This window comes from Myotis yumanensis, unplaced genomic scaffold, assembly GCF_028538775.1.
Source record: "Myotis yumanensis isolate MYYU_CA2020_CCGP unplaced genomic scaffold, mMyoYum1.0.hap1 SCAF_2, whole genome shotgun sequence".
Lineage (NCBI taxonomy): Eukaryota > Metazoa > Chordata > Mammalia > Chiroptera > Vespertilionidae > Myotis > Myotis yumanensis.
In genome coordinates this window covers 11,206,401-11,229,950 of record NW_027223753.1, presented here as the reverse complement: position 1 = coordinate 11,229,950, position 23,550 = coordinate 11,206,401, and the positions used below count along the sequence as shown (strand labels likewise).

The 23,550-nt window shown below is 44.4% G+C and overlaps 1 protein-coding gene across 6 annotated transcripts in view; it reads left to right on the top strand.

The window, feature by feature from the left end:
* UBR4 (ubiquitin protein ligase E3 component n-recognin 4) overlaps nucleotides 1-23,550 on the top strand; it is a 133,463-nt gene that overhangs the window by 43,239 nt on the left and 66,674 nt on the right. For 2 of the 6 annotated variants that reach the window (XM_070404210.1, XM_070404209.1), the window contains exons 30-59: nucleotides 40-141; nucleotides 450-550; nucleotides 791-989; nucleotides 1,274-1,462; nucleotides 2,145-2,208; nucleotides 3,270-3,461; nucleotides 3,962-4,032; nucleotides 4,120-4,267; nucleotides 4,698-4,925; nucleotides 5,793-5,963; nucleotides 7,102-7,284; nucleotides 8,157-8,315; nucleotides 8,648-8,800; nucleotides 9,208-9,435; nucleotides 9,733-9,890; nucleotides 11,344-11,515; nucleotides 11,782-11,983; nucleotides 12,888-13,051; nucleotides 13,475-13,691; nucleotides 14,533-14,749; nucleotides 15,470-15,502; nucleotides 16,611-16,674; nucleotides 17,106-17,240; nucleotides 18,195-18,369; nucleotides 19,066-19,149; nucleotides 19,239-19,379; nucleotides 20,244-20,365; nucleotides 21,001-21,112; nucleotides 22,748-22,878; nucleotides 22,990-23,167. In XM_070404210.1, coding sequence (XP_070260311.1) covers nucleotides 40-141; nucleotides 450-550; nucleotides 791-989; nucleotides 1,274-1,462; nucleotides 2,145-2,208; nucleotides 3,270-3,461; nucleotides 3,962-4,032; nucleotides 4,120-4,267; nucleotides 4,698-4,925; nucleotides 5,793-5,963; nucleotides 7,102-7,284; nucleotides 8,157-8,315; nucleotides 8,648-8,800; nucleotides 9,208-9,435; nucleotides 9,733-9,890; nucleotides 11,344-11,515; nucleotides 11,782-11,983; nucleotides 12,888-13,051; nucleotides 13,475-13,691; nucleotides 14,533-14,749; nucleotides 15,470-15,502; nucleotides 16,611-16,674; nucleotides 17,106-17,240; nucleotides 18,195-18,369; nucleotides 19,066-19,149; nucleotides 19,239-19,379; nucleotides 20,244-20,365; nucleotides 21,001-21,112; nucleotides 22,748-22,878; nucleotides 22,990-23,167 — 4,493 coding nt within the window. The remainder of the gene's footprint in view (nucleotides 1-39; nucleotides 142-449; nucleotides 551-790; nucleotides 990-1,273; nucleotides 1,463-2,144; nucleotides 2,209-3,269; nucleotides 3,462-3,961; nucleotides 4,033-4,119; nucleotides 4,268-4,697; nucleotides 4,926-5,792; nucleotides 5,964-7,101; nucleotides 7,285-8,156; nucleotides 8,316-8,647; nucleotides 8,801-9,207; nucleotides 9,436-9,732; nucleotides 9,891-11,343; nucleotides 11,516-11,781; nucleotides 11,984-12,887; nucleotides 13,052-13,474; nucleotides 13,692-14,532; nucleotides 14,750-15,469; nucleotides 15,503-16,610; nucleotides 16,675-17,105; nucleotides 17,241-18,194; nucleotides 18,370-19,065; nucleotides 19,150-19,238; nucleotides 19,380-20,243; nucleotides 20,366-21,000; nucleotides 21,113-22,747; nucleotides 22,879-22,989; nucleotides 23,168-23,550) is intronic. The other 4 variants (XM_070404211.1, XM_070404213.1, XM_070404212.1 and 1 more) reach the window with 4 other exon arrangements.

Below are 23,550 nucleotides of genomic sequence, written 5' to 3'. Positions count from 1 at the left end.
CCTCCTTTTTGGTAGTTAATTTTTCTTTTTTATCCACAGTGGACTGGATGAATCCATCTTGGAAGAATGTCTTCAATATTTGGAAAAGCAACTGGAAAGCAGCCAGGCTCGTAAAGCCATGGAAGAATTCTTCTCTGATAGGTGAGCTGGAGTTTGTTTTATTCAGTGAGCATTTTTTGAATGTTTCCTGAAAGCAAGGAGCTATCTATGTTGACTTAGGTATTCTTTCTCAAGGAATACTTTAAGGACTGCTTAGGTGTGCAAACAGTATCTTGGGGAGGACTTAGGTTAATGGCTGACTCCTTGAGGTTATTGATGAGGAGTTGACTTCTTGAACACCTTGTGTGTTGACTCACAAATGACCAGTTCCCCTAGAGGAGATGAGATTGTGAAGAAATAGAAATAGATATTAATGTGCTTCTTTCCTTTTTTCCCTTTCTGCCTCCCAGTGGAGAACTTGTGCAGATCATGATGGCAACAGCCAATGAGAACCTCTCCGCTAAATTCTGTAACCGAGTTTTGAAATTCTTCACCAAACTCTTCCAGCTGAGTGAGTGACAGCTTTTAGTAATCTTCTTATGGGAACTTTGATGTCTGGCTAATACTGTGCATTTCGTCTGCCTGAGTGTCACTATAGCATTAAAATGATAACAAGTGGAGAGAATCCCTCAGAAAGTTCAGAAGGAAGTAGAAAGCTTGCTTAAAGCCTTTCCCCTTTCCTGGCTCACAATTTGCACCTTCCTTCCTTTCCTCTTGCCCTCCTCACTGACCTTGGCCTCTCTGTCCCCAGCTGAGAAGAGCCCTAACCCGAGTCTTCTGCACCTCTGTGGCTCTCTGGCACAGCTGGCTTGCGTGGAGCCTGTGCGTCTCCAGGCCTGGCTCACCCGCATGACCACATCGCCTCCCAAAGATTCTGATCAGCTGGATATGATTCAGGAGAACCGGCAGCTGTTGCAGTTACTGACTACATACATTGTTCGGGAAAACAGGTAGAACAATTGCATTTTTGTACCGTAGCCCTAACGACTCCAGAAATATGTTGAGAGATTTTGCAGTGATCTTTTTTTCAGGCATCAGCCAGTATTTTCAGTGACTCCAAGTTGGTTGTGACATAGGTGAAAGTTTTCTGCTCTAGGAGCCCAAGTCCAAAGTATATATAGTCATGCATTTACTGTTTAATTTAAGACTTTCCTTAATTACTCTTAAGAATTCAGAGGTAGATGGAGTCAGATTCCTGTTGATTACTCACCAATTTGCTGTTTCTTCCTCCCAGCCAAGTTGGGGAAGGTGTGTGTGCTGTGCTTCTGGGTACCCTGATCCCCATGGCAACAGAGATGCTGGCCAACGGTGATGGAACTGGTTTCCCTGAACTCATGGTTGTGATGGCCACCCTGGCCAGTGCAGGTCAAGGTGCTGGCCATCTTCAGCTTCATAATGCTGCTGTGGACTGGCTAAGTAGATGGTAAGGTGATGAAATTGGAGGAACCCATCCATACGTTACAACACTGCTTGCTCTTAGATAAAAGGGGATAACTAATTGTAGGTTATTTTCTTTGTAGCTCAGAATGAGTATAAAAGAAACTTGAATCCCTGCCCCCTCCCCCCTTTTTTTGTTAATCTTTATCCAAGGCTATTTTTCCCATTGATTTTTAGAGATAATGGAATGGCGGGGGGGGGGAGGTTGCAGAGAAAGAAACATTGGTGTCAACACATCTATTGGTTGTCTTCCTTATGCACCCCGATTGGGGTTGGGGATCAAACTTGCAACCCAGGTACATGCTCTTGACCAGGAATTGAACCCACAACACTTTGGTGCATGGGTCAGTGGTCCAACTCTTGAGCCACACCAGCCAGGGCTTGAATCCCTGCCTTTTTATCAATAACTTTGTTCACTTTAGACTTCATCTTCACTGTTTCTAAGTAGGGTTTTCTGGTCATTATTCCTAGGAGAAGTCTTGGGGAAAAGTGTACTAAGTGTCAGTGATAAGGCCAGAGCACCACAGACCTCTGATTATCTACATAGTTTTCTAAGGATGCCTTTGCTTCATAGTGTCCACAACCTGATGCAAGATTTATGAAGATGCTTCCTTTCTTTGGTTCATCTGATTTTGTGTCCTCTCCCCCTTTTTCTTTCCTTGGGATAGCAAGAAGTACCTGTCACAGAAGAATGTGGTTGAAAAACTGAATGCCAATGTAATGCATGGAAAGGTAAGAAAACTGAGGAGTGACAACAGTCAGCGAGTGGATTCTCTGTGTCAGGTGGAAGTCTCTCCTCTCTGTTGGCTTCTGTCCCTGGCCAGCCTACAGAGGAAGAGGTTAAAAGTTTCAAAGACCTAGAAAAATGTAATTGTAAACTGCATGCCCTTTAACACCTTTTGGGTGGCAGAATCCTTAAAACATAATAAACTCCAGCTATTTTTAGATACTGCTATGCTGTGGAACACTGTCTCCTGCTCCTGCATTGCCTCCATCTGCTCTGAGGAGGTGTTATGTGGGGTTACAGACTGTCTCTTCAGCTCCAGTCTAGATACTAGGATGGTTACTTTGCCTGAGGGTTCAGGTCACTGTGCTGAGAAAATGGTTTGAAACTGACAGAAATCTTACATTCAGGCATTCCCCAAACCCTCACCCCTCAATTCATGAGCCTGGCATAGGAAGCTAATGGCCAATCACCACGACACCATTCCTTTCTCCCTCTTTTCTTGCTAATCTTTATCCTTTCAGCTCTGAACTGTCTGTGCAGAGTGAGGAACTGAGAAATCTGAGGCTTTGATGCCAGACTGTTGAGTTTTTTAGGCAAGCAAGAACTACCTGCAAAGGGTTGCTGGAAATTTTTCCACTTGATCTCTGAAGCTGTTTCTCCTCTACTGCATTGATTTAAAACCAGTAATTTATGTGTCTTTTACTAATGGTTAAAAGATGCTAATGAGAACCTAGTCATACTTTTAATCTAATCTTTCCGTGAATATTTGTCTTCGTTTTTTTCCCTTTTCCTTATTTCAATTTTATTTCATTTTATAATATTTTGTAAAGACTCATGTTTGTGCTTAAGAATAAATGAATACACAGTAATTCAGTGCAATTTATTGACCAGCTACATGTGGTCATAGTGCTAAGAGTTGGGAAATGGATAATTAAAGTATTTTTTTTCTCTTATACCATTCCTCTGAAATTGAACTTTATTAGGAAAAGCTTGACAAAACATAGTTGACATAATAATGAAATATGGGAGACCAAGGCTTCTATGGTGTGGTGTTCTTTTCTTGTAGCATGTGGTCATCCTGGAGTGCACATGCCATATTATGTCTTACTTGGCTGATGTCACCAATGCATTGAGCCAGAGTAACGGTCAAGGCCCAAGTCACCTCTCGATGGATGGGGAAGAACGGGCCATTGAGGTGGACTCAGACTGGGTGGAGGAGCTGGCAGTGGAAGAGGAAGACTCCCAGGCTGAGGATTCAGTAAGTACCAAGGGACCCACAGAGTAATTCCTGAGTGGCACTTGCAGAGCTCACACTAACAGGCCCATACCCTCTCTCCCAGCCGTGAGCTTCAAAACTCTTTATAGTCCTATAGCTTTCTCCCAGTTTATGCGATTAATGCCAGAATGCTTCTCCAGGCCTGTGGAGCAAGCTGTCGGGACCTAATTTCTTGGGGGAAAGGACTATTTAATGAACATATGCTGCCTTCCATCCAGAGTCAATAATTCTGCTATTCCTTAGTTTTGCATCCAAAATGGAGTTTCTGGGATGAGTTCTTCATGGGAATGGTGTGAGCCCCCTAGTAGAGAAAGCATACGATTTCTCTTTTTCTTAACCACAAACTCTGAGGTCTCACCTGACATTGTAGCACATGAAGAGCCTGCAAGCCATTTCCTAGAGTCAACTATTTATATAGGCTGTGTTTTTCTGGGTGTCTGGAGGGCTGTAGGTCTGATTAAAAGGTCTTATTATCTTTGAAGGATGAAGATTCTCTTTGCAATAAACTCTGCACTTTTACCATCACTCAGAAAGAATTCATGAACCAGCATTGGTAAGAGTAGTTCTTTTTAGGTGACGGTTTGCCAGGCCTTGATTGTTGGGACTTCTGAACTCATTTGCTGGTTCTTGTTCTTTGTAGGTACCACTGCCACACCTGCAAAATGGTGGATGGGGTGGGGGTGTGCACAGTATGTGCCAAGGTATGCCACAAGGATCACGAGATTTCCTATGCCAAATACGGATCCTTCTTCTGTGACTGTGGAGCCAAGGAAGATGGCAGCTGTTTGGTGAGAGATTGGAGCATTCTCTGGGCTAAAAAGGGCGGCTTGTTAATGACATGGGAATGCTTCAGCCAAACTGGGAAATTCTCATGTCACCTTCCTGGTGACCTGGGTCTAGGAGTAAAGTCTGATTCTGTCACCGATCATGGCTTAAGCACTTCACTTAGACTGTTAGAACTTCCAGGGTCATTTGAGATCTTGCAACTTTTTTCTAAGACCCTCTCCATAATTTCAGATTATAATCAAGACTAGTTGCTCTGCATAATTTTTACATAGATAGTAGGTGAATACCATGAAGATCAGAATTCAGGCCTTTGGATCTTTTAAGTGGCTAGCCAATTTCTCCTTTGGGTCAGATTTCCCTCCAGGATCTTAGGCAGTATTTTATCTGTGCTTGTGGTGAGAGCTTAGGGCCTCTGATGTTTTCTGTCCCTAGGCGCTGGTGAAGCGAACACCTAGCAGTGGCATGAGTTCCACCATGAAGGAGTCAGCATTTCAGAGTGAACCCAGGGTTTCAGAGAGTCTGGTGCGCCACGCCAGCACATCCCCAGCTGACAAGGCCAAAGTCACCATCAGCGATGGCAAGGTTGCTGATGAGGAGAAGCCTAAGAAGAGCAGCCTGTGCCGCACAGTGGAGGGCTGCCGGGAGGAGCTGCAGAACCAGGTGGGCTCTGATGGCACCCGGCACCGTAGGCAGAGGGCGGAGCCTGGCAGGTGGTTCACTAGCAAACAATGGACAAGGCTGTTTTTGCAGCTCCACTGGTGGGACTTGGAGCTATTTCCTCTTTCTCTTACTTCCACAGTGTGACTAAATGGTATGTGTTGTCAGGCATACCTGTTAGGGAAGGATGTATCACTGAGTATTACGGGAGTTTGTGTGAGGGTAGTTTTTAGTTGTGTAATACACTAGAGCACCCCTTCTCGGCCAGAGTTCCTCATCTGAAGCATAGAATACAGAACATGATTTGAGTGATTATTTTGTCAATTTTCCTAAGGATTGTACATAACTAGAACCATTCTAGTTTCACAGGAGAGAAGTTAGCTAATTATGCATGATGGACATGATCGAGCTTTAGGGTATCTACATGAGACTCCTGGTTTAGAAAGATTGCTCTAGAGCAGTGGTTCTCAACCTTCCTAATACCGCGACCCTTTAATACAGTTCCTCATGTTGTGGTGACCCCCAATTTCATTGTTACAAATTAAACATAATTAAAGCATAGTGATTAATCACAAAAACAATATGTAATTATATATGTGTTTTCCGCTGGTCTTAGGCGACCCCTGTGAAAGGGCCGTTCGACCCCCAAAGGGGTCACGACCCACAGGTTGAGAACCGCTGCTCTAGAGTTAATAGCATAGTAACATACGGATTGGAATCAAATCCAATATTATGGAGGGAATGAGATGATTCTCCATAATGGATTCTGAGGGTAGATACTGGCAAGGTTATTAATGATGAGTATGACCCATTATTTTTCTTTCTTTCTTTTTTTTTTTTTTTTCATTTGTGTATTTGGATTTTTCTCAGGCCAATTTCTCCTTCGCTCCTCTCGTGTTAGACATGCTCAATTTCCTCATGGATGCCATTCAGACCAACTTTCAGCAGGCTTCTGCCGTGGGGAGCAGCAGCCGGGCTCAGCAAGCCCTCCGAGAGCTGCATACAGTGGACAAGGTGGTTGAGATGACAGACCAGCTCATGGTGAGTGTGTCAGGGTCAGGAAACTTAGATGCCAAAGTGTGCTAGGTACTCTAAGAAATATCCTTAGAATAGTCGATCCCTGACCATTTAGAACTTAGAACCTAAAGTACCATGACATCCAGTGTGAAAATCAGCATGTGAGGTGTGTATGCTAAAGAAATCATTTGGAGTAAGTCCCCTTTTCAGTTCATGTAAGTATATGAATTGCCACGATGTGAAGATCTTCATTTGGAGAATTATAATATAAATTTCTTCCGTATATAAAATAGAGAACCTCCTTATTGTATCTTATCCCCTAAGGCTCATCTGGGTTGCAAAAATAATGTTTGTCCTCTTTTGCTTTAGGTAACTTTCCTTTAGTTCTTCATATGATATGGGTTTTAAGTTGTAAGTGAGTATCCACTTTAAAACCTGTGCTCAGCACTGACTATAGGACTTCCGGTGGGTCTGCCTGGCCTCTTTGGAAGCGCAAAAATAAATGACGGACATGACTAGGTCTCGCAAGGTGACTGTTTCTAAGGAAAAAATTCTCATTTGGAAATCCACACACATACTTACACACATGTACTTTATTAAAAATCAGTTACAAGTGTACACAGTGGTTACACAGCAGTGTAAAAATGTTTCTGAATCCATTTCTTTAGGTACCTGAATGTAAAAAATACCTATGTGGTCCAGTATGTTTTTTTCACTCTCAAAATAAATTAAAAAAATAGTCACAGTTTTAGACCAGTGTTTTTTAAACTTCTAGATATGAAAGATGAAGCTAAAAAATATTGGGTGGTGTTGGTAACCCTAAAAGCTGTTGACTTTTCATTTTCCCTGCTTAGATCATTGAGAAAAAATTCATAGCACTATATATATATATATATATATATTTTTTTTTTTTTAAAAAGCTTTATAACTTTTTTAAGAGCTAATACTTTTTATTAACTAAATATAGCTTTATGAAACATTCACTACATTGTTGTTATTGCTGACAGTAACTTTACAAACTTACCTGTGTCCATGGACAGATTGGCGTCCATTGCTCCTGAATGACCTAACTGCAGTATCTTAGTCACTTAAATAGTGTGTGAATCCACTTGATCTTGTTTGCCTCATTACTGCCTACTCTCTCTGCTTCCCTCTGTGCCAGGTTCCCACCTTAGGCTCCCAGGAAGGTGCCTTTGAGAATGTTCGGATGAATTACAGCGGAGACCAGGGCCAGACTATTCGACAGCTAATCAGCGCCCATGTACTCAGGCGGGTGGCTATGTGTGTACTCTCCTCCCCCCATGGTCGCCGCCAACATTTGGCAGTCAGTCATGAGAAAGGCAAGGTGGGTAATCCCATTTCCTTCCCACTCATTTTAGGTTTTATTTATCTTAAGTGCTAAGTAAAACAGATAGATGACTATGTTTAGATTGGCCCTTTGGGAAAAATCTGTCAGGTTCTGAGAATGCTTTAAGGACAGTGCTCAATGAGCATTTCTACTGGAACACTTGGTGACTTAGACTTAGACCCAGTATGACGAACTAAGGCTCTGTTTCTCAGTAATGTAAATTCCCCCTCAGAGCATATCCTTCAAGCCCCAGGGAAAGGTAATGACCAGCAGTGACCTATGACAGAATGGCTTCCAGTCTGCCCAGTTTGGTCACTCTGGAAGGCATAAGCCAAGAGACAGCTTCATAGGAAAACTGAGTGTTCCTTATTTGGTTCCTCCCAGCCCTCAAAGGACACAGGGAAGTTTATATGTTGTGTTCTAGAACCCGTGGAAGGTGAGAGAGTTGTGGGTGTCTTCACGTTTTTCTGTATTCTGGCTTCTCCATCACCAGTTAAGTTGTTTTAACATTATCTTAAGTGAAAAGAACAAACTAGAGATATGAATAGTTCTTAAAAGAGCTGGAAAATACTCAAAAATATTTCGTAGTAAACTAGAAAGGATATAGTACATAGCAATTTCTTATTTTTATGAACTGATTATAGAAAGAGAAATTAGATTTATTGGTCCTCACTGGGTGGAGAAAATGAAGACGTTCCATATCTTTTAGCCAGGAGAAATAGAGGGTGATATTGGGCTAGGGTTTTCCTCAGAGGCTTATCCACAATAAAAACCTGCAAACTAATATCCCTATTGAAGAAGCGTTTGTTATTGCTGTGTTCTCTGAGAAGACGAGGGTTAAGAATAAATTGGTAATTGTTCCTTTGCAGATCACTGTTCTGCAGCTCTCTGCACTCCTGAAGCAAGCAGATTCCAGCAAAAGGAAGTTGACGCTGACCCGCCTAGCATCTGCCCCAGTCCCCTTTACTGTGTTGAGCCTCACTGGGAATCCATGCAAGGAAGACTACCTGGCTGTGTGTGGGCTGAAGGTAACGGTCATGATCCAGGGTTGGTTACCTAGAGCTGTGGGTCCTAGTCACCTTCTCTCTCCTGTTCTTAGCACCACTTTCCTTACTGGCTGTTGAGGTCAAACTTAAAAACCATTGGAATGCAAAAGAAATATTTCTCTGAATTTCTTCTACATTGTTTTTATGTTGGAATAATCTTTATATGTTCTTGAAACCTGAATATGTTCTAGATAGTCTGAATACTGTGTGAAGGCAGGGAATATTAGGGAAGAATAGGAAACATTAGAACTCTGAAATGAATTAGTCTATTTCCAAATCATCTTTCAACCATTCTGTTTCTTAACTGTGTCCAGGACTGCCATGTGCTGACCTTCAGTAGCTCAGGCTCCGTTTCGGATCACTTGGTGTTGCACCCCCAGTTGGCAACAGGAAACTTCATCATCAAAGCCGTGTGGTTACCTGGTTCACAGACTGAGTTAGCGATTGTCACCGCAGATTTTGTCAAGGTACAGTAACAGCTCTGATGATGTGGTCCTAGAATGGTTTTGCTTTTAAATCCAGAATGTCTGATCTCCATTGTGTGCTAGCTTTTTTCAGAAATAAAAAATAAAAAAATCCTAACATTTTGTTGCCTTTTGTTACATTGCCGAGCAGGAGCTTTCTGTGTGTAGGCAATTTAAAATTCCCCAGTATACCAAGTGCACAGCTATTGCTGTACTTGTTGCAGAATTTGTTGATGTGTATCTCTCCCCTACTCATTCCTTGAGGGAGAGTAACAGGTACTTTATTCATCTTTATTCATCAGTGCCTAGCACTTGCTCTCCAATTGCAGCTCTTGGATTTACCAGGATAATTTGGGGGTGGAGCTGCAACAGATCTCCCTGATTTCATCTTTTTTCCTTTCATTCTGCAGATTTATGACCTGTCTGTTGATGCCTTGAGTCCAACCTTCTACTTTCTCCTGCCAAGCTCAAAGATACGAGATGTGACCTTCCTCTTTAACGAGGAGGGAAAGAACATCATTGTTATAATGTCTTCAGCTGGGTACATCTACACTCAGCTCATGGAAGAGGCCAGCAGTGCCCAGCAGGGACCCTTCTATGTCACTAATGTTCTGGAAATCAACCACGAGGACCTGAAGGTTAGAGCAAATGTTGCCGTTTCCTTCTATTCCTAATTTAATTAGCTTAGCAGCTCTTCTATTCTTGTTCTTTTTTCTTCTAACTTTTTACCTAATAACAAAAACTATTGTCCTTTAGGACTAAATTCAACTTGATGTTTCTTTATTCTCAGTTTTTAAAATTTAGCCCAGGCATCTCATGTTTTAGACTATGAGAGCTCACTATCTTGATTTAAAACTAATAACCAGCAAAACGGGAAGCTGGTACCCAAGGCAACATGAGAAGTTAATGCAGACGTTGTGTCTTTGTCCTGACAGGACAGTAACAGCCAGGTGGCAGGTGGTGGTGTGTCTGTCTACTACTCCCACGTGTTGCAGATGCTGTTCTTCAGCTATTGTCAAGGCAAGTCGTTTGCAGCCACCATCAGCAGGACGACTCTGGAGGTGTTGCAGCTCTTCTCCATTAACATCAAAAGGTGGGAATGAGCCCTGCATGTTTGGCTCCATAATGCCCACATTCACTAGGAGGGCTCACCTTCCTCCCAAGTACTGTGTCGGTTATGAATTTGGTGAAATGTACTTTTCTCCATCAGACAGCTCCTTTCCCTGCTGGGTATCTTCACAATCGAGCAGCATCCAGTGTTGGCAGGTTGGACTGTCTGCATGGTTTGTCCCCACCATGGAGACTAACCTGTAAGAGGTAGTTTGTGGGGCCGCTGTCATTCAGAAGGAAAAGCTGTAGTCAAGGCAGCAAAGCGGATTTTCATGTGATTACTGAGTTTTGAGAAGGGAAAGTTTCTCCTGGACATGCATGCTGTCATAATGGCCTTTAAGTTGCCTCTTGGGGGGCTCATTGGTCAAAGAACATGGAATCGGTAGTGGGGGCATAGTTGGGGTTGGGGAGCTAGAAGGTTCCGTTAGCTTTTTGGATAATAGAGATGTGTGTGAAGTAGTGACTATTTTATTTAGGGAGGGGGAAGGGGTTTAGGATTTTTTCCTTATCTGCTATTGAAGAGCCATTCTAGCACTTTCTGGCCTCTGTTTTGTGAATTACTGGTTTGGGATGAAATAAAATAGATGTCATTCACACATAACTTGAAGTGCTTGGAGACTCTTTTTTTTTTTTTAATCCTCACCCAAGGCTATTTTTCCATTGATTTTTAGAGAGTAGAAGAGAGAGAGAAAGATAGAAATATCAATGTGAGAGAGACATGTCGATAGGTTGCCTCCTGTATGAGCCCTGACCAAGGCCCAGGCCGGAGAGGAGCCTGCAATCCAGGTACATACCCTTGACCAGAATCGAACCTGGGACCCTTCAGTCCGCAGGCCGACGCTTTATCCACTGAGCCAAACTGGGTAGGACTGGAGATTCTTTTTTTTAAAAAATATATTTTATTGATTTTCTACAGAGAGGAAGGGAGAGAGATAGTTAGAAACATCGATGAGAGAGGAACATCGATCAGCTGCCTCCTGCACATCTCCCACTGGGGATGTTCCCGCAACCCAAGTACATGCCCTTGACCGGAATCGAACCTGGGACCTTTCAGTCCGCAAGCCGACGCTCTATCCACTGAGCCAAACCGGTTTTGGCAGGACTGGAGATTCTTAATAGGAAATTGGGTCATCAGCCTTAGGCAGCTCCACAGCCCTATGCAGTGACAACCTCTTAGGCACATAGAGTCACCTATTCCCTCAGACAGTGGAGCCTAGCAGTGGAGATCCTAACCAGGACTCCTGCTGGGGCACACTTTGGGGCATATGAGAGTATATACATGGCTCAGAATAGAAATGAGATTCATGGGTAATTGAGTCCCTGGACAAATAACTTGCTCTGAGAGTCAAGTGTTTAGTGAGGATGTCCTTTAGTTCAAGGACAGCTCCAGTAGATGGTGATTGACACCTGACCTTGGCCACTTTTGTTGTCTGCAGTTCCAATGGTGGCAGTAAAACGTCTCCTGCCCTTTGCCAGTGGTCTGAGGTGATGAACCACCCTGGTTTGGTGTGTTGTGTCCAGCAAACTACAGGTGTGCCACTGGTAGTTATGGTGAAACCAGACACTTTTCTTATTCAAGAAATAAAGACTCTTCCTGCTAAAGCAAAGGTCAGTGCCACATTCTCCCATCACTTGAATTGGGTGAACCTGCTCTAGTTTTATGTTGTATAGTCTACTTTCCCAGCTCTTTCAAGGAGCCGATATAAGAATTGGGATCCATTTTTCCCCTTGACGCCTGTGCCATCCTTCTGCAGCCCCACAACTGACTGTGAAAACAGCTGCTTCTCTGCCTCTCTCTCTCTTTCTCTCTCTCTCTCTGAGGTTCTGATCTGTAGGTGCGGGAACTAACACCCTCCTTTGTCCCCTTCTCCTAGATCCAAGACATGGTCGCCATTAGGCACACGGCCTGCAACGAGCAGCAGCGGACAACCATGATCTTGCTGTGTGAGGATGGCAGCCTGCGCATTTACATGGCCAACGTGGAGAACACCTCCTATTGGCTTCAGCCATCCCTGCAGCCCAGCAGTGTCATCAGCATAATGAAGCCTGTTCGAAAGCGCAAGACAGCCACCATCAGTAAGGCCCCTCAAGTCGGGGTTAGGAGGGTAGGGGGGTGGGGGTGGGGGCAGTCTTCTAGATGATGAGTAGAGTAGACTGTTGTAAATATCCATAAAGAATCGGTGACTGTCTGACTTCCATGTTTTGTAAAGGTAGGGATATGTCTTAGCTAATTTCCAAAAATGGACTCAAGTTTCCTGAGGCCACCAATGCTCTGTGTGGCTTTTAGAGACACATTGTACTAATGGGAAGCACTCATTGGCTCTCCACTTAGGGTCATCCACCCTCAAGTGCCCAGTAAAGAATTATCTTTTGGACCTTGTTTGAGAGATTTTTCTCTGGGTTCAGGGAAAATTGCTTGCCTGGTGGGAAGTGCAAGAACTGACTGAGGAGTAGGTTCTCCAGTTGCTGGTTAATTTCTCAGTGAGTAGTGAAGAGCCCCTCCTGGGTCTCTGAGCTGGGATCCTGCTCCTGACTGATGGAGGACTCTTCAGGGAGTGAAAGCTTGACTGTAGGAGTGAGTAAATTTGGCTAAGCACAGACCATTGTGGGGGTCCTCCCATTACCTGAAATTTGTCCCAGTCTGTGAGATAGTGATGCAGCTCATCTTCCAGTAAAGAAATAGTTCTACTTATTTTAAACAAACCAGTATGAGAGAACCTATTGTTAGTAACTGTACGCAACACCAGCGCCAGATTTCTTTGTCCTGCTAGGTGATACTGTGGTTATAGGGATAATAACAGTGGTACAGCTAACCACACATAGGCATCATACTGATGCAAACATAATCCAGCGTTTGTCTAGAAAGCTTGGAGCATGTGTGTGTGGGCTGAGCTGGGAGGGTGCGACCTGTGGAGTGGGCGCAGAGGTGGGAGAGACGACACTTTCCAATGCTCTCTGGCAATCTGTGCTCTCTCCACAGCAACCCGCACATCCAGCCAGGTGACCTTCCCCATTGACTTCTTTGAACACAACCAGCAGCTGACAGATGTGGAGTTTGGTGGTAATGACCTTCTGCAGGTCTACAATGCACAACAGATAAAGCACCGGCTGAATTCCACTGGCATGTATGTGGCCAACACCAAGGTGAGGACTGGATCAGGCTGGGTTCAGTCTCAAACAGTGTTATTGTTGGAGAGCACATCTCTTGAGAATGCAAGTATAAAGTATATACCCACAGCCACTGACCCTAGACACTAGTTAAATGGTCCTTGGGGTGAATATTTCTCTCACCCCATGCAGAAGGGCTTCTGTACAACGTTACCAACAGGTTTGCTGTGCAGAGGGCAGGTGGGTGGTAACTGCGAGGGAGAAGGAAGCCTGAAATTGAAGAGAGTCTGTTCCCTGTCTCAACTTGCCTGGCTTCGGAAGGAAGGAAATTATTACTGGAGACTTGAAAGGATGAAGGTCTTGCGGGGACCACACATTGAGACACTGTCAGAGGAAGGTTTGCAGGTCTGCCCTTAAGAACTGTATTCGTTCTCTGATGTGAGCCTTTCTTTCCTGCAGCCCGGTGGCTTCACCATTGAGATTAGTAACAACAACAGCACAATGGTGATGACGGGCATGCGGATCCAGATTGGGACCCAGGCAATTGAACGGGCTCCGTCATATATCGAGATCTTTGGCAGAACGATGCAGCTTAACCTGAGTCGCTCCCGCTGGTTTGACTTCCCCTTCACCAGAGAAGAGGCCTTGCAGGCTGATAAGAAACTGAACCTCTTCAGTGAGTCACCAGCCCCTGGCACATATTGTATCCTTCCCACTGTGATGCTGACTTGGGGGCCACTTCTCTGTGGCTCTTGAGTATTTGGGGACCCTCTATTCTGCTGATACCTCTGTGGTCTCTACTATCATGAAACTCTGAGCTTCATTTGAGATATGAAGGAGGCAAGGTGACAGGAAAGGGATATACTTGAGAATGGGAGGGGTGGAGATAGGGTCAAAATCTGCTTCAGTTCCACGTCTATAGGCTTGGGTCAGCCTTGCTGATGGGCCGCCTGCGTGTTTATGCAGAGAGGAGGCAAGATTAGCACGTGAAGTCACAAGGCTTCCTTAAAGCACAGAAACAGCCATAGGTCCACGGCACTGAGGTGTTTGACAGTGTCCTGCCATGCTATTAAAACTTGAAACCCTGAATATAAATTCCTGAGTCTTGCATAAGGCTGGCATCTTTCTATAGTGTTTACTGGCCACCTGTCTGATGCTATTTGTATGAATGATGAGGATCTGTGCTTTGAACAAAGGGAGTGCTCAGAGTTCTCTGCGCGAGGGGGTTGGCGATACAGTGCCCTGGTAGCGCAGAGGGTCTGGTTTCTACAGTGATGGTCAGCGACTCTTCTTCCAAATAGTAGACCTCATAGGCTTTGATTGTGGGGCTGTTTCTTCGTGTATTTAACATCTGTACAGACTAAGGTGCTGCTGAAGATGCAGGAGATCAAGTTCTATGACTAAAAATGAATGTGATTTGCTACTTTGCTCAAACCTAGTCTGGTCTTTGCTTTGAAGATGGTGGTGTTAGCCCTTCAGAGAATGTGCTTTTTAATAGCTTCTCTTGCTTATTACAGTTGGGGCCTCGGTGGATCCAGCAGGTGTCACCATGATCGATGCTGTAAAAATTTATGGCAAGACCAAGGAGCAGTTTGGCTGGCCAGATGAGCCCCCGGAAGAATTCCCTTCTGCCTCTGTCAGCAACATCTGTCCTTCAAACCTGAACCAGAGCAATGGCACTGGAGAGAGCGACTCAGCCGCCCCCACCACAACCAGTGGAACTGTCCTGGAGAGGTACCAGCACTGAAGGGGCTGGCTTTAGTGTCACCATTCCTCACTCTCCCTGCAGAACCTGCGTCTTGAGAGAGTCAGTCCCTATTAACTGCCTCAGGTTGAGCCCGTGATTTTCAAGTGTTCACACAACTCCCAATACTCGCTGTCTTCTTAGTGTGCAGACAAAGCCTGAAAGTGTGCTGAGAGCTATCTGTGCCTTCTCTTAATGCTCAGGTATCCTTTGGTATAGCCAGAGGCTGCTAACTAAGATGCTTACACGAGTGTTGTAGATTAGGATCCAGTCTTGCGGGAATTATGGGGAAAATCTTCCCTTTCGTTCCGATTTCATCATTTTCTCATCTTTCTCTGCAGCAGCAACTTATGTGGTGATAACTGCTGTAAGAGGCTGGCTGCTGCGTCTGTGGCAGAGTTCAGAGCCTCCTGGGCTCCCTCCAGAGGCCTCCTTAAGTACTGCGCTTGGCTTCTTTGCGCTAGGTAGCTACTGGTTTGCCATGGCAGATGAAGTAACTCATGATGTAAGATGTTGAGATTCTTACATTGTAAGTCATAAGAATAGCCTGGCTTGAATCACTGCCTCCCACCAGCAGCCTCCCCCTCTCCCTTCTCTCTCTTTTTCTCTTCCCCTACCCTATTCTTACATTGTTTGCTTAGGATGTGTTTCCAGGTTTCTCTGAGCTTCACATTTTTTTCCTTTTTTTTTTTCTTTGCTTCTTCCCCAAGTTCTGAAACTGAGTCCCTAACCAAGCTGGACCGGTTAGTATGCCCTCTTTCTTTTCTCTGCACGAGTGAGTGTGTGTCAGAGAGCAGTGTAACCCAATGGTGTGGCTTTGCGTTGAATCTGCTTCTGTGGAAGAGTCCTCCTGCTCCTCTCTGTTCTGGTCGTTGCATGGCTGCAGAGCTGTCTGCCTAAAAGTGGAGAATGCGGAGGGTTGTACGTGCGCACTTGGTGTTGGCTGCTTCAGACTTTGTTGGCTTTCTCTTTTCCTAACCCCATTCCTCCCTGCGCCCTGTCTACAGTAGATGAGAAGGGCGGCCAGGGGCAGTGGGACAATCAAGAAGCCCTACCACCTGAAAAGCCACTGGAGAGCTATTCCGTCCAACTGTGTTTTATGTCCCTGGTCTCTCTTCCCTGGCTCTTTGTCTTCCTCTACCCCTTGACCTTTCTTTCCAACTGCCTTCTCAATCCTTTCCCTCTCTCCAGAGCATCGGTCCTCCGAGTATTGGTCTTTTTACTATGCCACATTAAACTCACAGGAGTCGGCCCTGGGCAGCATGTTACAGTTGGGTTTCCTGTTATTTCCTACAAGAGAATTGCTCAGGTTTCTAAAGGTGCTTTGTAGTATCCTTTAAATGTTGGCAATTGGCATGCTCCTGAAAGTACAGTTTGCTCTCTTCCCCATACTTAGGGACGCATAGGAAGTAAAATATAAACTCACCTTCCCCGAATAAGAACATGGCTTTAACCTTCCCCCTTGTGTATGTATCCCTCTGCCTGTGAACTGTGGGCATCTGAGCTTCGGGTCCCATTGCATCAGACTGTTAAGCCCATCTCAGTGATCCCTGCCACAGGCAGCAGAAGGAAGCACATTGATCCTCTTTAAGGAAGAAAAGCCCTGTCTTTGAGTTACGGATTATGAACATGGCCTCAGGTTGATCTCCAAGCAGGAGCCAGGTTTCTTCTGGCCTGTAACACGAGGAAAGGATATGCATGGTTGGTGCCTGTGGCAGGTCTTATGCTTTGATTTCGTATTTGGCATTCATTAGCTGTCCCCAAGGTCCTCATGACTAGAGTTTGCGCAGGCTAAAGCACAGGGCAAAGAGAAGGGTTGTTGTACTCAAGCCAGCTTTTCTGTCTCCCTAGGCTGGTTGTGAGTTCTTTAGAAGCTCTGGAAAGCTGCTTTGCTGTTGGCCCAATCGTCGAAAAGGCAAGTTACTTTTTCAAAGTTCATGGGAGCTTTCTGGAGGGGCAGGAGGTCAGTGGAATTGTCAGAAGCCCCGGGGCCTCCCAGCTAAGGGACATTTATAGCTTAATCATGATTTGCCGAGAAGTGCTAGAGAAGTCTTCCACTTAAGGCCTTCTGTCCTACTTTGGGGGACCCTTTGTAGCAGTGTTTCATAGAACAGGGTGAGTGCTGGTAAAAGAACACTTCTGGAGTTATGATCTTGGACTCTATTTCTACACCTGTATTGTGAGAGGATTATAATTTCTGAAATTCCTTGTTTGGCTTTTTGCAGTCCATGGAGCTCACCTTGCCCTGGGGGTCTGGAAGGGAGGAAAGAGGAGGGCAGGGTGTAGACAGTGCATTCCACATGGACGCGGTAGGCTTAGTGGTACCCCTCCTGTTTTTCGCATCAGGAGAGAAACAAGAACGCAGCTCAGGAGCTGGCCACGTTGCTGCTGTCCCTGCCAGCACCTGCCAGTGTCCAGCAGCAGTCCAAGAGCCTTCTGGCCAGCCTGCACACCAGCCGCTCGGCCTATCACAGCCACAAGGTAATCGTTCCCTCTTTGGATGCCTTCCATGGAGGTGGAAGTTGGGGCTACTGACAGGGAATCAAGTATGTTGGCTTTTGTATGTGAAGTAAGGGCATAGTGAAGTACGGTGGGGAGGGATAGCATTGAGATTAGACCCACACAGTCAAAAAATGTCTCCTGAGAAATTAATGGATATTCCTGGAAACTGAGGACAGGCCGGCAGTGGGCTACTGGTTTGTGTTTGTTTTTTCTGTCACTCTAATCGGATCAGCAGGAGTTAAGAAAGAGGGACCTTTGATGTGAGTCTCTGGCTGGAAGAGAGTGAAGAGGGGGACTCATTTGGGAGATCAGGGCTGTTGGTGTTTCCCTCCGCCAGTTGTGGTACCAGCCTATCAGTGTGCTTGCTTGTGAGGAAATTGTTGAATGGTTGTTGGAGAGAGACTGAGGGGGAACCTGGGGCGAGAGGGTCTCACCTGTAAAAGTAAGTGGGGCCGAAGGCAGTAAGTTGGGCCAGTTTCCACAGATGGAAAAGCCAGCAGCCCAGATGCCTTGGTTAGTTTTTATGCCTCCAACCCAGAGAACTGAGAAATGTGAGTTTATCCTGCTGCACCGCTCAAGCGAAGGCAGTTTTGGAAACAACCTTTGGATGGTATGAACTTGCAAAAGAATGACCTTTTACTGTGGGAAAGAGATCTGGGATGTTGCAGTTCTGGAGAATTGGGTGGTTTCTAATTTTCTTCCCCATCATACTTTGGTAACGATTTTGTGACTTTTGATTTCCTTTTTTAGTACCTTTAATATTTTATGTATTAAAAAGTTTAACTTTGAAGATTTTTTACTGTTAACTGGTGGTAATTAACCTGTTCTCTTGAGAGGAGGTAGCCATCCTGACCATCTGCCAGCTCTCCTCTGCTCTTTGCCATAGTACCAGCCCTTGCTTGTGGTTTATCCTCTGTGATCCTTCCATTATAGGATCAGGCCTTGCTGAGCAAAGCCGTGCAGTGTCTCAACACATCCAGCAAAGAAGGCAAGGACTTGGACCCTGAGGTCTTCCAGAGGCTGGTGATCACAGCTCGCTCCATTGCCATCATGCGCCCTAACAACCTTGTCCACTTTACGGAGTCAAAGCTGCCCCAGATGGAAACAGGTGAACTTAGCCTGGATGGACGTGGTCCTGAAATCTGCTTCATACACCTTCTACACCCTTTCACCCTTGTATTGTTCTCACTGGCCTCTGACTGACTTCATGCTCTGAACCAGGGATTTTGCTCTCTTGTCTTTATACCTTATGGAGGGTTTGTGACATTAAGATTGTACCATTTTTAAGTAAATAGTATTCTTTCCAGTGCTTACTTCTTGTATTATCCTTGGGTTTATTCACTGCTCTGGGCATTGATATAATCTGTCACTACCTCTTATGATATTGAGGGTAAAGTTAAGCTTGGGCCTGGTTGCTTTAAAGTAATACGGTCATATCTTTTACGTTTATGCTGTTCTTTTGCCAGTATTTTATTAATACGTGTAATGGACTTTCTTAGTGCTCAATTCTGTTTCCTCCTCTCTCATTTTGTCTGGATACCAAACTTGTTTTGTCTTTATCAAATATAGTTTATTGATGCCTTTACAATTCTCTGTTATTTTCATGCACCCATATGCTGTCATCATGTTGTTCCTCCTCCAAATATTATAGTCTAGGAATCATTCTAGAAAATCTCAGACGGTCCTCCAGTTTTGATAAGTTTAACAGTTGGACCTGAGGTCTCTGAATCTGCTGTAAAGATCTTGAATGCTCCCCTTCTTCTTAATTCTAACATACAGTGTTTCTGTGATATTCCTTTCCCAGACTGTTTTTTTCCTAGATGTGCCTGCTGGAATCTAGGGATAGTTGGCATATTGATTGGGGCCCCACTTGAAACTCCCTCCCCAGGCAAGCTTCCTTGACCTGAGTTAACCTTAAAACAAATTAAATTCCATCTCCGATTTACAGTCGTTAATAATTTTCTTTCTCCTGCTCAGAAGGAGTGGAGGAGGGGAGAGAGCCTCAGAAGCAGTTGGAAGGAGATTGCTGTAGTTTCATCACCCAGCTGGTGAACCACTTCTGGAAGCTCCATGCATCCAAACCCAAGAATGCCTTCTTGGCACCTGCTTGCCTGCCAGGTATCATATTGAAAGGGAAACTTGAGTCTTGTAAGTTTTGTCTTTGAACAGAATGAACCCCTAGCCTTTAGTCATCCATTTATTCAGAACTAATGGTTAGGAAGTAGGAGTCTGTGAGATCATTACACTGTTCCTAAAACAGAAGTTCAGTGGAGGGGGAAGGAAGTGGAGTTTTCTTTTATTTCTTCATGTCAGGGTCAATTTTTCACATGGAGGGGTGTGTGTGTGTGTGTGTGTGTGTGTGTGTGTCCTTAGTCATGTTTATAATTGTTTAAAAAATATTTGAGAGCTTGATTTAAAGCCAGTTCAGAGGGTAAAAGTTAAGTATCAACCTTGAGAATTATGTTATTTCTGAGCTGTCGTTGCCTTTGGTATCTAACTTCTCACACTATCCTGGGTGTAGGTGGATAGTCAGGATCTGACTAGCAATCTAGAAAAGTAGAACAACCCCTAATGTTCGTTTATGTTTGGAGTTTTCTTGGGCAATAAACCTAAAAGGCATGTCAGTGTCATGCTTATTACCTAAGATCTGGGGTTAGTGGGGAACATTTAGAATCTGCTCATCTTTTCACACTTCTCTGCCCTATTTTCATATCCAAAAGTGTAGACAATTACTTATTTCTGTGACGCAAGATATCTTGTGAGGTTTTTGAGGACAGTTTGAGAGATCAGGAGAGTATTAATAAAACAAATCAAATAATGCTGACAGCCTACATTTCTGTGTGTGTATTTTGTTTATTTTGCTCTTTTTGTGCTAATTATTTTGTTGTTATCTTGACCTTTATGTGGGGATAAGAATTTCTCCTTTTGTCTTAGACTTTCAGGTAGTTAGAAATTTTTTCATTATATTTTTATCCCCTTTAGGCCTAACTCATATTGAAGCTACGGTCAATGCTCTGGTAGACATTATCCATGGCTACTGTACGTGTGAGCTGGATTGTATTAATACGGCATCCAAGATCTACATGCAGATGCTACTGTGTCCTGTACGTATCACTAAAACCCCACATAGCCTGGGAATGTCTGGAAAAATCACTTTTGTATGTTTGCTAGTTAATGAAATAAAAACAGGCTTAAAGGAGATAATGGGAAATGGAGCTCTGAATATCAATAAAAGCTTTAAGAGTTTACTCATTCCATAGAAAAAATGGTTGAAGAGGTGATGGACTTTGTCTTGTTCAGTGTTGGATCCCCAGGAATATCCTGGTTATTGCTGATTGGTTAGTGTTAAGTATTAAAATGAGTACATGAGAGACCATCATCCAGCGCTATCTCCAGTGACTGTCACAGAAGCTAAGTGTTTGAAGTACTGATTTGAGCACGGAGCTAAGATGAGCCTGGTCATCTGGTGAAAAGCCAAAACCCATTTGTAGAGAGCCAGAGTGACTTCAGGAGCAAACGACCTGCCAGTCCGTTACCAGAACGGATACAATGTAATGAATGGGTCTGACATAGCCAGGTCAGGAAATGGGTTAGCTGCTGAACTTGCTCAGAAGGGTTACCACTGAGTCGGTAGGTCTTCCACATGCGTGTAAGTGATCGACCACGAGAGGAAAGTGTTTTGTAGGCAGTCTCATGAATGATTTAAAATCTAAGCATGACAGTTTCCTTTCAACCTCAGGATCCTGCCGTGAGCTTCTCTTGTAAACAAGCTCTAATTCGAGTCCTAAGGCCCAGGAACAAGCGGAGACATGTGACGTTGCCCTCCTCCCCTCGAAGCAACACTCCAATGGGTAATGTGAGGTCTGGGTTTAGGCTCACAGGGTGGTGGGAAGGGGGAGGAGAGAGGACGTGCTGCCCATGTTGACCAAGGTCCTGGAGACTTTTGTTTATGTGTCTTTTGTTGTTACCCTACCTTACTCCATAAAGAATTTAAGATGACATATAAAAGTGCATATAATAAGTAGAATAAAAATAAAGAAATCAAAGCCATGGGAAAATAAAGATACAATAGTAAAGTCAAGCCAAGGATACAAAAAAACCCCCGACAGCATGAGTCCTGTATGGTTGTTAAGTGAAGATCTTATATTTGGCTGAAAGCTTCCCACAAGCCACAGCAAAAATAACAAAAGAAGAGTTATAAAATTACAGTGACTAAAGAAAAAACCCCCGCTATTTTTCAGGAAAAGACTTCCTGGCATAAAAACTGTACATTAAGTAAGGATCCATTTTGTTGCCCAGGGGGTAGTATCCTCTCATCTTGCCTGCAGTGTTTGACAGCAGATTTCACCAGAGATTTCCCTCATGATACACTGGGACACAAGTCGGGGGCATGCCATTTAACATTTTAGTAAAGCATTTCTCAGAGTATCTTAACATTAACATTAACATCATATTATGTAACATGCTAGTTACTTGTTTCCCCCAGAAGTAAATTACCAATGAAAGGCACATACATAATTGTAAATTTCTGTATGCCGAATTATAAAGAGTAAAAAGAAGTATGTTGAAATTAATTTACTAATTAGTCTAATATATAAAAATATTTCAACATGTAGTCAATATAAATTATTAGTGAAATATTTTGCGTCCTTAAAAAGTATTTTTTGTGCAGTCTTAATCTAGTGTGTAGTAAATACTAATGTCACATCTCCTTTCGGACCGGTCACATTCTAAATGCTCAGTGGCTGGTGGCTGCTCTGTGGTACAGTGCAGGTCTGGAGGAATGCTTGTGACTTGGTGACCCTCCACCTTCCTTGACTGTCATTTGTGTTTTCTAAACTTTGGATGAGCTAGACGACAGTTTGTGCATCTTTGGTGAGAAGCTAAAGTGCAGAGAGTGTACGTTTCCAATTCAGGCCACATTCACATGCTTTCCCAGCCATCGAGTGGGAGGCAAGGGGTCCAACTCATTAGAAGGCCTCTCCCCTCCAACAGGAGCTGGCTGGGCAGGACCTGTTGTGGTATCCTCAGCCTCCATTTGATGATTTCACATTTTTTCAATCCTCGTTCTCCTAATGATTGTGTAGGGTGAAAATCTCACCGACCCAGTTGTTTTGGAAAAAAATAATAAAATAACACTCTAAACTGCCATGACAGATAACAGACATTATTATATTATTTACTTTCTCTGTCTTGCCCAAGGCCTCCTGAGAGTTGGTGGGAGCTGGTCTTAGATTTCTCTGCTTTATGGAAATCCCCACTCTCCCTTCATCAGCTGGAAAAAGTCTTTTCCTAAGGTGGGGCAAGCTGTCACTGCCAGTCCCATCTTCCCAGACCCTGCCGGGTCCAGGAAACATTAGAACAGGCTGGAGTTTACCTCTAAGGCACAGGTGCTGGCTTGTCTGGGTTGTTGTTTGCTCTGTGACTCCTCATGCCACATGCTGAGGGTGGAGTACCTTTAGGTGACTGGGATTTCTTCGACTCAGGAGACAAGGATGATGATGACGATGATGATGCAGATGAGAAAATGCAGTCATCAGGGATCCCGAATGGTGGTCACATTCGTCAGGAAAGTCAGGAACAGAGTGAGGTGGACCATGGAGATTTTGAGATGGTGGTGAGTCGGGCCGGAGAGGGGAAGGGGGCCTCTAACTCTCTAGCTCTTATTCAGTGGACTTCCAAAAGCTATCATTTACCGTGGGATACTGACATAGCTTTCTCTTTGCAGTCTGAGTCCATGGTGTTGGAGACAGCTGAAAATGTCAACAATGGCAACCCCTCTCCCCTGGAGGCCCTGCTGGCAGGCGCAGAGGGCTTCCCGCCCATGCTGGACATCCCGCCTGATGCAGATGATGAGACCATGGTTGAGCTGGCCATTGCCCTGAGCCTGCAGCAGGACCAACAAGGTAGAGGCAATGCCAGGAGCACAGCAGCCCAATTGCTTTGCACAGGAAAGAGGGTTTGGCAGTTACTGATGTGCAACTGACTTAGTTTGTCCCCAGATTTGGTGAGAGGTTGATCTGGGTGAGAGCTGTTTGGAGATACAGGTGGAGAGTGAGAGGGATTGTGGTAACATTTTCAGTCTGGGAGCCAATCTCATAGTTTCTCTTAGTTGGATTGTCCCTCCCAAATCTGTTAGATTCCTCCAGCCTGTGCCCTCCCTACCTGAGCTAAAGAAAGTCTTCCACCATCTCTGTTAACGAAACGTGGTGGTTGGGTACCTATAGCTCTTGATTAACCTCTTCTAGGCCAGAGGGGTCTAACGCTGGAGAGTTTAGACTCCCGAGGG